At 43.7% G+C, this 13,053-nt stretch overlaps 1 protein-coding gene and 2 non-coding genes across 3 annotated transcripts; all 3 read left to right on the top strand.

The window, feature by feature from the left end:
- The first annotated feature begins 1,615 nt into the window (after nucleotides 1–1,615).
- Nucleotides 1,616–6,639, top strand: cct5 (chaperonin containing TCP1, subunit 5 (epsilon)). Its single transcript, NM_001173839.1, is given in 11 exon segments — nucleotides 1,616–1,827; nucleotides 2,462–2,522; nucleotides 2,910–3,074; nucleotides 3,461–3,659; nucleotides 3,926–4,118; nucleotides 4,570–4,719; nucleotides 4,971–5,090; nucleotides 5,208–5,393; nucleotides 5,583–5,720; nucleotides 5,865–6,045; nucleotides 6,231–6,639. Coding segments are annotated over 11 exon segments (1,626 nt in total). The 5' UTR covers nucleotides 1,616–1,722; the 3' UTR covers nucleotides 6,359–6,639.
- LOC123729063 (small nucleolar RNA SNORA49) lies at nucleotides 3,228–3,362 on the top strand. The gene has a single exon (XR_006760846.1). It is a non-coding gene; the product is annotated as a small nucleolar RNA SNORA49 (small nucleolar RNA).
- On the top strand, nucleotides 4,313–4,446 carry LOC123729062 (small nucleolar RNA SNORA49). The gene has a single exon (XR_006760845.1). It is a non-coding gene; the product is annotated as a small nucleolar RNA SNORA49 (small nucleolar RNA).
- Nucleotides 6,640–13,053: the final 6,414 nt, after the last annotated feature.

Below are 13,053 nucleotides of genomic sequence, written 5' to 3'. Positions count from 1 at the left end.
TCCAAGCCAAACCATATCATAGCTGCTACACACAGCCTACATTATTGTCACCATATTGGCTAAAGTAACATTATAGTCAACATAGCTAATAGAACTAACCTGTTAGTAAACCTGCCACAATCATGCAGTAATGTTACAGTGTACAGTCAGTAAGTAGTTTAGTGCTTACACCAGTGGGCCCCGGTGGCAATACGTTTGTAAAACCAAAAGCTTACCTTGACTTCGAAGAGTTCCAGTATTGTGTTGGATAGTCATAGCACTCTAGCTAACATAGAATCCATCTGTTTGAGTAGGCTAAACTAGCTAGCTGCATTTGCTAGCTAAGTCAATTAAACTGAAAGTGAAGAAAAAAATGACAAAATCTCTATCTCGCTTCTCCTTCTTTTTTGGAAGAAATTAATTTGTTCAAAACTGTTCAACTATTGTCTTTCTCTCGCTTTGAGACAACTTCTCACCTCATTTTATGCACTGCGGTGCTTGCTAGCTGTTTATGCTTTCATTACTAGATTCATTCTCTGATCATTTGATTGGGTGGACAACATGTCAGTTCATGCTGATAGGTTGGAGGACATCCTCCGGAAGTTGTCATAATTACTGTGTAAATCTATGGAACAGAGTGAGAACATGAGCCTCCTAGGTTTTGTATTGAAGTCAATATACCCAGAGGATGGAAGCTAGCAGTCCACCGGCTACACCATGATGCTACCCTACAGAGTGCTGTTGAGGCTACTTTAGACCTTCATTGCAAAACAGTGTATTTTAATTCATTATTTGGTGACATGTGAATATATGTAGTATATTTTTTATCTAAAAAGTATCACTTTTAAAATGTTTTCCTTTTTATTTTTTAAATTAAATTCACTGAGGAGGATGGTCCTCCCCTTCCTTCTCTGAGGAGCCTCCACTGATAGCATCTCTCCCATTGAATGCAGGCGTTTGACGTCAACAACCCTCATTGAATATTAAAATAAATTACAATAATGAGATGTATCCACCAATCCAAAAAATATATAAGCGGGAGCTAGACACCCGCCATTGCAATTCCACTTTGTAGACAATTGTTAGGTCGGGGAGACATGTGTCTTGCCAGTATATCCATAACATTTGGTGGAGCTGACACAATGGCATTAGCTAACTCACAAGTCAAATGTTAAACACTTTTCTGGACGATTTGGGCTGGATGGCCAATGCAATGAGCCAAACAATACCAGTTCACTCAAATGAATGTATTCACCCCAACGCACATTATCAAGCTAATACATTGAAGTTTTAAAATCTCTTTAGCTGAGTATTTTCATCACCCCTAGTTTCTTAACTTCAGCACCAAACGATGTATCTAAAGCGCGAGAAAACAAGACAAGAGTAAAAAGAGTGAGATCGCGAGACTGGAAGACGTGATGAGAGGAATTTTGGTGATTTCTAAAACATTTCATGAATTCAATCCGTTTATTCACATCACCTGTCTCAAAACGTTCATTGTATGAAAGGCAAACGAAATATATCTTCACAATATCGTTTTAAAAAAATCGAATCATTGAATGATTTATCAACTTCCCCCTTTTCCTACTTGGTCTTGGTCTCGCCCTCCCCGCCCCGCGATCCTTCTAGAAGTCGCCAGCAGACCAGTGTGACCAAGTGCCTACCAACACTCCAGTTTTTCACCGGTGATAGTCTGAATTTCATCCGTGGACACTTCTAAAGTGTCGCCGTCTTTCGGGCAATATGTCCGCTATGGGGCAACTCGCATTCGATGAGTATGGACGGCCGTTCATCATCATCAAAGATCAGGATAAGAAGACTCGCTTATCGGGCCTTGACGCACTGAAGGTACAATGGATTTAGCAAGTCAGCTAGCATGCCACTTCATTCATGCGTCAGTATCTTGTCAAGGCAAATGCAGAACACTTGCAACTTCACACCCACTTGCTTAGCTAGACAGTTGGCTAGCTAGTTGCATTATAACATTACGGGCCAATGCATATGTTTAGTTCATGTTAAAGTTTGCTAGCTAACTAGAAAGTTATTTTTATGGCTAGCTAGCAACTGCATGCTAGTCTGCCCATGTGCTTATTTTCTGAAGACGCCACAGTGAGGCGCGGCTGGTTGTCAAATAAACAATGGAATTCGCTAGATAACATGCCACCAACAGTTCTGTGTTTATCACTTATGATGAATAAAGTCCATTAGTTATTTTTTGGAACATGCCACATGCAGTCATGACGTAGTTAGGTAAAGTAGTTTAGCGACACAGTTAGTTGGATAGCCTAACTCAACTGACAAGATTTGGCAGTTGCTTTTTGGCGATTAACGAGGAAGCTTGATCGTCAATTTCATTTTCACGGACATGGCCATCTAGTCAGTGGGTCCCAGAGATATCTTGATTTTATTTGGTTATAGTTTGACTCCTGCAGAATCCCAGCCTCAGTGAAGAAATTCACTAATGTCCTTTTGTGTTGTGCAGTCTCACATCATGGCAGCAAAGGCAGTTGCCTCGACGCTGAGGACCTCTCTAGGACCAAACGGTAAGCCCACTGAAGCTTATTTATTAGATTTTATTTAACTAGGCAAGTCAGTTAAAAACATCCATATTTACAATGACGGCCAAACCCTAACGACACTGGGCCAATTGTTCGCTGCCCTATGGGACTCCCAATCGTGGTCGGTTGTGATACAGCCTGGAATCGAACCAGGGTCTGTAGTGACGCCTCTAGCACTGAGATGCAGTGCCTTAGACTACTGTGCCACTCGGGAGCCACATTTGTAAACAGAGCTATAAAGGAACTTCTAGTATTGGTGTGTGCCCAATCCCTCTGATTACTCAACACAGTAATGGCTACCTAAAGCTACACATTCATCGTGTAGTACATTTGATTTCCCCCCCACACCCTTAATTTTTCCTCTTCCTACAGGTCTGGACAAGATGATGGTTGACCGGGATGGAGAGGTGACCGTCACCAATGACGGAGCCACCATCCTCAGCATGATGGATGTGGACCACCAGATCGCCAAGCTCATGGTGGAGCTCTCCAAGTCTCAGGACGACGAGATCGGAGACGGGACCACCGGAGTCGTTGGTACGGGACCCTACAGATTTGAGTCCCTGTGATTGGTCTGACTCATTAGCTTACAAGATAAACAAATTATTATGAAAATTGGATTGTACTCTTCTCCTGGTTCCTTTTTTTGGCGCCAATCTGGACATTGGATTAATGTTGCTCGACGCTGCTCCTCCCCTCCCTTACTCCAGTCACTCTGTCCCCAGTGAGGGTTCTGGCATTGACGGGGATAGAGCAGCATGGCTTTCTCACTTCTCTCATCTAGGAACTTAATCTTACATGGGGCTTATGAGACAGCTGATCATTTCTAAAAGCCATGCTCAATTCTTTCTATGATAAGATTGTTCTTCAATGCAGAATCATATTGGTACACTCATCCTAACTTACTCATCTCCCCTCTCCAGTGCTGGCTGGTGCTCTCCTGGAGGAGGCAGAACAGCTGCTGGACAGGGGCATCCACCCCATCCGTATCTCTGACGGTTACGACCAGGCCGCCAAGATCGCCATCGCGCAGTTGGACAAGATCAGCGAGACCTACCCATACGACCCCAGCAACACGGAGCCACTCATCCAGACCGCCATGACCACACTGGGATCCAAAGTGTGAGTCTCACTGGCAGTTAGTGTTTTTTGTGGTCGTCATGGCAACTTTCAAGAATTTCATTAATGGTCCAGCTAGCGGTTGCCTTTTTATTGTTTGCATGTCTACTTGTATTTTAATGGAACCATGCAGTCTTTGCACAAATATGAATGATACACAAATTGATTTGGCCCGTATGGAAAGTAGGATTAAGTTATTATTTGCGAACCTGGTCATTGGTTTCATAAGGTCTCATACAGATTTCTCTCCCCCATCTTCCCTTTCTCAGGATCAACCGCTGCCACAGACAGATGGCGGAGATTGCAGTGAACGCCGTCCTGACGGTGGCGGACATGAACCGTAAGGACGTGGACTTTGAGCTGATCAAGATGGAGGGCAAGGTGGGAGGCAAGCTGGAGGACACCCAGCTCATCAAGGGAGTCATCATAGACAAGGAGTTCAGCCACCCTCAGATGCCCAAGGTACACACCACACACAGCTCAGGATAGTTTAATGTAATAGCGTTGACATTTAGGCTAGCATGACCTTCATCAACGGTAGTGGTACCTTATCCAAGGTACAAACCCAGTCATACAGTTGATATAAACGTGGGTCATGTTAGCACACCTCAGATCCAACCCAGTGTAAACTAGGACCGACTGGATCAGTAACTCTTCTTCCCCTCCCTTACTCCAGTCACTCTGTCCCCAGTGGAGTGGTCTGGCATTGATGGGATAGAGCACCACGGCTATCTCGCCTCTCTCATTTAAGACATTCACCTTAAATTAGGCTTGTGAGAGAGCTGACAATTTCTGTAGATTTAGAGGTGTACTTTTTTTTGTCCATCCAAGTCCGAAGCACTCCCTTTTTTTAATTGTATTTAGCCAGATAAATGATCTTGTACAGTAATTGCCTGTATTCTTTTCCCCTCAGCTCCTGAAAGACACAAAGATGGCCATCCTGACCTGCCCGTTTGAGCCCCCTAAGCCCAAGACCAAGCACAAGCTGGACGTGACTTGTGTGGAGGAATACAAGGCCCTGCAGAAGTATGAGAAGGACAAGTTTCTGGAGATGATCAAACAGGTCAGTCACAGAAACTTTAGGACTTCATATTTCTCTATAGCACAGCTGCATACTTTTAATTCCAGCCATTCAGTCTGGACAACTTAAACATGTGTATATGAAGTTCCCCTATCTCCTTGAATCTAATTGAATATGATCTAAACTAAAAAATCTTAAACCAGATAGTGGAGTTACCTGAATGTAATTTGGTGAAATAACATGAAGGTGTGAAATATGTAATATTTTAACTTTTTATTTATATATATTTTCAGATCAAGGATACTGGTGCTAACCTGGCCATCTGCCAGTGGGGCTTTGATGACGAGGCCAACCACCTGCTGCTGCAGAATGAGCTGCCTGCCATCCGCTGGGTCGGAGGGCCTGAGATCGAGGTGATACGCGCACCGTCACACACAAACTACATCTACCTACAAAAAGTAATCGGGGGGGGGAGGGGGTTCACCAAAGTATTTCTGCATCGCTAACCTCACTGTTTTCTCCTCCCTCAGCTGATTGCCATAGCGACAGGGGGCCGCATCGTGCCTCGGTTCTCTGAGCTGACCGCTGAGAAGCTGGGCTCAGCCGGCGTCGTTAAGGAGATCTGCTTTGGCACAACCAAGGACCGCATGCTGGTCATCGAGGAGTGCAAGAACTCCAGGGCAGTCACCATCTTCATCCGTGGAGGAAACAAGATGGTGGGTGGACTGGTAGTCTGCTAATGTTGACTGTTAAGAGATTATGCTGAGGCAACTGATAATCAGTTAATGTAGACAGCTGTGATTCCTCAATCAGCTGTATCTTTCGGTCACGGATGGGCACTTCCTGTACCTAAGTGTACAGGCTTTCATTGCAGCCCAGAACTAACTGTTTCATTTCCCTGTCAGATCATTGAGGAGGCTAAGCGTGCGCTGCATGATGCACTGTGTGTCATCCGTAACCTGGTCAGAGACAACCGCATTGTGTATGGTGGCGGAGCCTCTGAGATTTCCTGTGCCCTCGCTGTCAACCAGGCTGCTGACAAGGTAGTGTGTACACACACAGTATCAGGTGAAAGATTAAAACCTTGTATTTGACTGGCATCAAGAGTGTGCCTCGGAGTAACACTAATAGCCTGATGATGATTCTGAAACAAAGCAATGTGCTCATACCTCCATCTCTCTCTGCAGTGCCCGTCCCTGGAGCAGTATGCCATGCGTGCATTTGCTGATGCCCTGGAGGTGATCCCCATGGCCCTGGCAGAGAACAGTGGGCTTAACTCCATCCAGACCATGACAGAGGTCCGTGCCAGGCAGGTCACTGAGAACAACCCAGCCCTGGGCATCGACTGTCTGCACCTCAACACCAATGGTAAGGACAGACTCACAACTTGTCAGCTGTACATTTTTGTGTTTATACCCATCTTTTGTATATCCAATATTAACAATGTTAAATGTTTTCATTCACCTGTCTAGGGGCTACAGGTAAACACTTAATGTGAAGCGTTATATCTTTAATATAGCTGTTATTGATGTGGATTATTTTCTCTGTCCTAGACATGAAGCAACAGCATGTAATTGAGACACTGCATGGGAAGAAGCAGCAGATCTCTCTGGCCACCCAGGTGGTCAAGATGATCCTGAAGATCGATGACATCAGAAGCCCGGGAGAGTCTGAAGACTAAGGACCCCCACCTAGCCACCTACCCCCACTGAGCGCGTTACAGTCTTCTAGGACTCAGCAGACTTCTAATCTAGAATATTCTGGAATGGAGGTGTTCTAGAATTACCGCTTTAGAATGTTCTAGAACTCTACTCTGCAAAGTTCTAGAATGTTAAGTGTCCTAGGTTAGGCACTTGTCCAGCACAGTGTCCAACCCTGCGTACTGTTATTTATCATTTGATACTGAACTGCCGCCCCCCCTCCTTCAAGCTGAAGTCATCAATAAAATGTTGGTCTGTGAAATTTCTCTTCTGTGTGGGTTTTCACCCAATATGATACAAATATGCTTGTGCAATACTGTTCATTGTTTCATTTGAGTACACTTGTCACTATTGCTTTGTAGGTAATAATTATATGCACTGTGTCAAACGCATTTAATTCATATGAGATGGTAGGCACATGGAAGCTTTGCTCTCAAAGACATGCTCTGGTACATTTGATGTTGACTATTGAATATTTTACACCTCTCACTTTGGGCTGTATGTGTCCGTGTAGTTCATACATGCATAATAAGTAATTACTGTCTTACCTCAATTAGCCACAATCCCTAGTTTAAAAGCAATTTTCCTTAAAGCTGTGGTATTTTCCCTACACTTCACCACAGGTGGGCCAGCCCACTAGCAAATTAAGTTGAAGTCAATGGTGAGGGGAAAAATACTTAATGCTTTTATTCATGGTTATGAGAACATTTGATCTTGGATGGGGTGGGGGCCACAAACATTCTGAATTCACCATGAGGGTTACCTTGGGTGCTGTGGGTCTGCTTACGCTCACATCCATACCCACACATGCAGTCAGAGCCCCTAATCTTTTGGGGGTCCTAAGCAACATTCTGATGGGGGATCCCCTGCCACCTTGTGACCTAAACATTTTGGCGGCCCCCTCGAGACAGTGGAGAGCAGTTTTAGAGTAAATTTCCTGCAATTCTAAACATTTTGCCATTGGGCGTAGAGAAAATGTTGCAGTTTTCAAGCTAATCTATTCTAAACACAAAAGTGGAGCAGCCAGTTGCCTCCTGACTCTTCAGTTGAGCTCAATATAACATTTCTCTCACACAGGGAAGAGCAGGAAGCCACTGAAGGTGTTGCACAACCAAGAAGAACCAGCCAGCACATGCTCTTTGGGGAGACGCATGTAGACCACCTCCCCCTCTTCCAGCTCTAGAGACAATGCATTAGATATACAGTTGAAGTTAGAAGTTTACATACACTTAGGTTGGAGTCATTAAAACTCGTTTTTCAACCACCACAAATTTCTTGTTAACAAACTATAGTTTTGGCAAGTCGGTTAGGACATCTACTTTGTGCATGACACAAGTCATTTTTCCAACAGTTGTTTACAGAGTATTTCACTTATAATTCACTGTATCACAATTCCAGTGGGTCAGAAGTTTACATACACTAAGTTGACTGTGCCTTTAAACAGCTTGGGAAATTCCAGAAAACGATATGGCTTTAGAAGCTTTCGATAAGCTAATTTACATAATTTGAGGTGTACCTGTGGATGTATGTATTTCAAGGCCTACCTTCAAACTCAGTGCCTCTTTGCTTGACATCATGGGAAAATCAAAAGAAATCAGCCAAGACCTCAGAAAAACAATTGTAGACCTCCACAGGTCTGGTTCATCCTTGGGAGCAATTTCCAAACGCCTGAAGGTACCACGTTCATCTGTACAAACAATAGTACACAAGTATAAACACCATGGGACCATGCAGCCGTCATATCGCTCAGGAAGGAGACGCGTTCTGTCTCCTAGAGATGAACGTACTTTGGTGCGAAAACTGCAAATCAATCCCAGAACAACAGCAAAGGACCTTGTGAAGATGCTGGAGGAAACAGGTTCAAACGTATCTATATCCACAGTAAAACGAGTCCTATATCGACACAACCTGAAAGGCCACTCAGCAAGGAAAAAGACACTGCTCCAAACCTGCCATAAAAAAGCCAGACTACTGTTTGCAACTGCACATGGGGACAAACATCGTTCTTTTGGAGAATTGTCCTCTGGTCTGATGAAACAAAAATTGAACTGTTTGGCCATAATGACCAACGTCATGTTTGGAGGAAAGTGGGGGAGGCTTGCAAGCTGAAGAACACCATTCCAACCGTGAAGCACGGGTGGTGGCAGCATCATGTTGTGGGGGTGCTTTGCTGCAGGAGGGACTGGTGCACTTCACAAAATAGATGGCATCATGAGGGAGAAGATTATGTGGATATATTGAAGCAACATCTCAAGACATCAGTCAGGAAGTTAAAGCTTGGTCGCAAATGGGTCTTCCAAATGGACAATGACCCCAAGCATACTTCCAAAGTTGTGACAAAATGGCTTAAGGACAACAAAGTCGAGGTATTGGAGTGGCCATCACAAAGCCCTGACCTCAATCCCATAAGAATGTGTGGGCAGAACTGAAAAAGTGTGTGCGAGCCAGAACGCCTACAAACCTGACTCAGTTACACCAGCTCTGTCAGGAGGAATGGGCCAAAATTCACCCAACTTATTGTGGGGAGCTTGTGGAAGGTTTCCGAAAGGTTTGACCCAAGTTAAACAATTTAAAGGCAATGCTATCAAATACTAATTGAGTGTATGTAAACTTCTGACCCACTGGGAATGTGATGAAAGAAATAAAAGCTGAAATAAGTCATTCTCTCTAATATTATTCTGACATTTCACATTCTTAAAATAAAGTGGTGATCCTAACTGACCTAAGACAGGGAATTTTTACCAGGATTAAATGTCAGGAAATGTGAAAATCTGAGTTTAAATGTATTTGGCTAAGGTGTATGTAAACTTCCGACTTCAACTGTATACTCATCGCCCTCATAATGATTGTACTCATGAGGAAACATAATACTCTGGCTGTTCTTAGAAGTTTCACACACATGGTTCCTAAATGACGGTGATCCATGGCAGTGAATCTGAAGTAGTAGACTCCTCTCACTGGTGCAGTGAAGATACCTGCATCAGAGGAGAAGCAGGGAGACATCAACATTGTCCATTTCTGATAGACACTGCAGGACTGTTAGTCATTGCATTCATACTCTGTCTATGAATATGAGAGAGAGCAGCCGATCATGACTTTAAAGCTTGAACCTCTCAGTAGAGGTTGTTTACTCCTATCATTGGCGACCCATCATTCAGGACTGGTGGGGCTTGTTTTGCATGTTATTTGGCATTAATACGTTTCACATCAGTTGGCAAACAATGTAAAAAAAAAAAAGAGAGAGTCGTGTTAATAAAGCCGCATACAAACATGATCTTTTTTTTGCTTTCTTGTGTAAGGCAGCTCCAAAATGCAGATGTTTCAGCCTAGCTTAGTGCTTTCTGAGCTTTTTTACGTCACCGCAAAATCTACAGGGAGAATTCGAAAATTCAAGCTCCTTGGGTGCTGCCATAGAGTTACATTTGAAGTGCCCATCCAAGAAGGCTCAAGGTCATTGGCCACAGATAAAATGACGTCAAATCACATTATATCTACTGTAGCTTTGTTTGGACTGATCATGTCAACATCATACTTTCAAAATCTTAGCTAGCAAGCTAGACAAGCACTCATGAATCACGTCGACAATCTACTGGTAAATCCTTTTCAATCCTTGTCATATGAAGAGAAATTATGGATAAAACGTATCGGTGCTCATCGGCCATTGGACATAAACATTACACAACAAGTTGGAAATTGCAAATTCAACAATGAGTGGTTTGGAAGGAATCAGTGGCTAACTGCAAGTGCTGCAAAGTAATCACTAGTCTGCTATTCAGTGGAGTGGGTGTGTGGTCCAAGTCTGGGTTTAAGGGTCTCTTTTCCAAGCTTAAAAGAATAAACTTTCGGGCTCCCTGAGTGGCGCAGCGGTCTAAGGCACTGCATCACAGTGTTCGAGGGGTCACTACAGACCCAGGTTCGAACCTGGGCTGTATCACAACCAGCCATGATCGGGAGTCCCATAGGGCGGTGCACAATTGGCCCAGCATTGTCTGGTTTAGGGGAGGGTTTGGCAGGGGGGGCTTTACTTGGCTCATTGCTCTCTAGCGACTCCTTGTGGCGGTCCGGGTGCCTGCAGGCTGACCGCGGCCGTCAGGTGAACGTTGTTTCCTCCAACACATTGGTACGGCCGTATTAAGAAGCGTGGTTTAGTGGGTCATGTTTTGGAGGACGCATGACTTGACCTTTGTAGAGCTCCAACCTGAAGATCACTGACGTCATGATTCAACCTTGTTTTTTTCAGAGTTCCCAGTTGTCTTTAAAGTACCCTAAATCCAGAGAATACCAGACTTTTATGACAAAGTTTGATGACAAAATTTGGCCACAAGGAGCGCCGCACCACCTTCCTGTTCAAGTGAGCACAGCACAACAAGGTATGTCCAAAAATGTATTGTATGCTGCTGCATAACTTATGTAATATGCCAGGAAGATATGTATACCATGGCTAAGAAAGTAATACTAAGTGTATGTTGTGTAGTAAGCTGTTAGTAGCCCATGTGCCTCACCCTAATAATTTGGTCCCTTTCCCCCTCATAACTTACTGTCTACTGTTCTGACTTGGTGGTGCACATGTAGCCTATAGCCTGTTTTAGAGAAATGTAATCATCAAATATTGTAAGACCTTTCATTGTCTGTTTATATGCCCCCTTTATTTATCCTACGGTTCTGACTTGGTGTACATGGAGAATACTGTTCTGAATTCTGTCACTGTACATTTCAAAAGTGCTAAACAAATAGTTATATTGACTACATCCGTACTAGCTCGAAATTACGAATTGCCTCTTATCCGCTCTTCATCTCCTTATGCCATAGTTTGTTCATCTCAATTGTCAGTAGGAAACCACATTTGTTTATGCAAGTCAGCCATATTAAAGGCAGTAAATGAGGCTGAATGAACTGTTTCACTGCCAGACAAGGCTCTGCTGATAGCCATCTGTAACAGTGGTAAGGATTCACTCCATGATGCTGAAAAGAAAGCTCTGCTGTTGGGACAGCTTTATGTAGGCCCTAACAGTTTGTGGGCACCGTTTGTCACCGTTATAGTGCAATTCATGCATTGTTTAGGGTTGTGTTTTGTAATAGCTTTGCTGGCATGCATAATGTTTGTTATTGTTGAGTTTGCCCCACGAAGATTTACATGCTAAAATCGCGACTGACTCCTATACAGAGAGGTCACAAGTCATTGTTCTTGTTTTCTGTGTGTATACCTATACTTGTTCTTTACAATCTGATGGCACAACTAATACTTTTTGAAGTAGTAGTAGTATGCACTACTATACCAGTAACTGAGTTGTAGGCTGTGCCGATGTTAATGATGACTCTACTGTAGATGAGCGGGATTTCAGTACTGAAGGGTCCCAACAGTCCATCACCTAAATCAACAGAGACGGCCAGCTTTGGTCTGTCTGTAAACACAGGAGAGTGAAAAAAATACATTTACATTATAATTTACTTAAGTGTAATCAAAGTTAAATATAAATTATGTTTTTTTCTGGTTGTCTTTTATGCATTTTATCCAAATCCTAAAGCAAACTATAACTTTAAAATCCAAATGTGAATGAATAAACATGAGGAAAGGGTTGTCTGCATCTGTTACCTGCGTTCTGTCTCTTCAGCTCGTCCACCTCCCTCTCACTGGTACTCTGGCATCCAAGGCTGTGGTTTAACAGAAAACATATGCAAAAGCGAACTTGAATTTAGTTATCCTGACCATTTTTAAGGTGATGGTTTCATTATGTTAAAGTCCTCCTAGTACTTGTGTAACCGATGTGAAATGGCTAGTTAGTTAGTGGTGGTGCGCGCTAATAGCGTTTCAATCAGTGACGTCACTCGCTCTGAGACCTGAAGTGGTTGTTCCCCTTGCGTTGCAAGAGCTGCGGCTTTTGTGGCGCGATGGGTAACGATGCTTCGTGGGTGTCAGTTGTTGATGTGTGCAAGGGTCCCTGGTTCGAGCCCAGGTTGGGGCGAAGAGAGGGACGGAACCTACACTGTTACACTTGTGTTTTCACTCTCACTGGCTGTCACTGGCCACCAGGGCTGACATAACATGAAAGAAAATATGATTACTGAACAAAGTTAAACCATAATATCAAACAATACTCAAATACAGTAAATGTATCATTTCTAACTGATGACATCTCTGTGACATTTACCTGCATTCTGTTTCTCCAGCTCCTCCACCTTGTTCTTCTGGAGCCGCAGTTCAGTCTTGGCGACACTCTGCTCCTCTCTGAGAGCCGTCGCCTCATTTTCACTGGCTGTCACTCTGGCCCACATGGCTCGCAGTTCAGCTGCTTGTGCTGAAATTATGTCATTTTGACAATCAGTTCTCAAAAATGGTTAATCTTTCACTGATATGACCTCATAATGCCCTATAAATCAGCTAATTACCTGCATTCTCCCCCTCACTGTCCCTGTCTGGCCTCCATGTTCCTCAGCTCCACTCATTTTGAGCGGCAAGGCTGGTAGACTGTGTTTAACCCTGTTAAGTGATGTCTTTCTCTCTGACCCCTCCACTCTCTCCCTGACTCCATGCCCAAGACAGACAGAACAGCAATACCAGCAGAGAACAGCACCCCTAATTCTGAAATGGCACCTCTTCAGAAATGATGTAGTCTATGAGGCTCTGTCCCCTTGTTTATGTACACTCACAACGTAGTGAGCCGCTGCATGACAATTT

The sequence above is a fragment of the Salmo salar genome, chromosome ssa19 (genome assembly GCF_905237065.1).
Source record: "Salmo salar chromosome ssa19, Ssal_v3.1, whole genome shotgun sequence".
NCBI lineage: Eukaryota > Metazoa > Chordata > Actinopteri > Salmoniformes > Salmonidae > Salmo > Salmo salar.
This window is presented reverse-complemented; position numbering and strand designations above follow the sequence as displayed.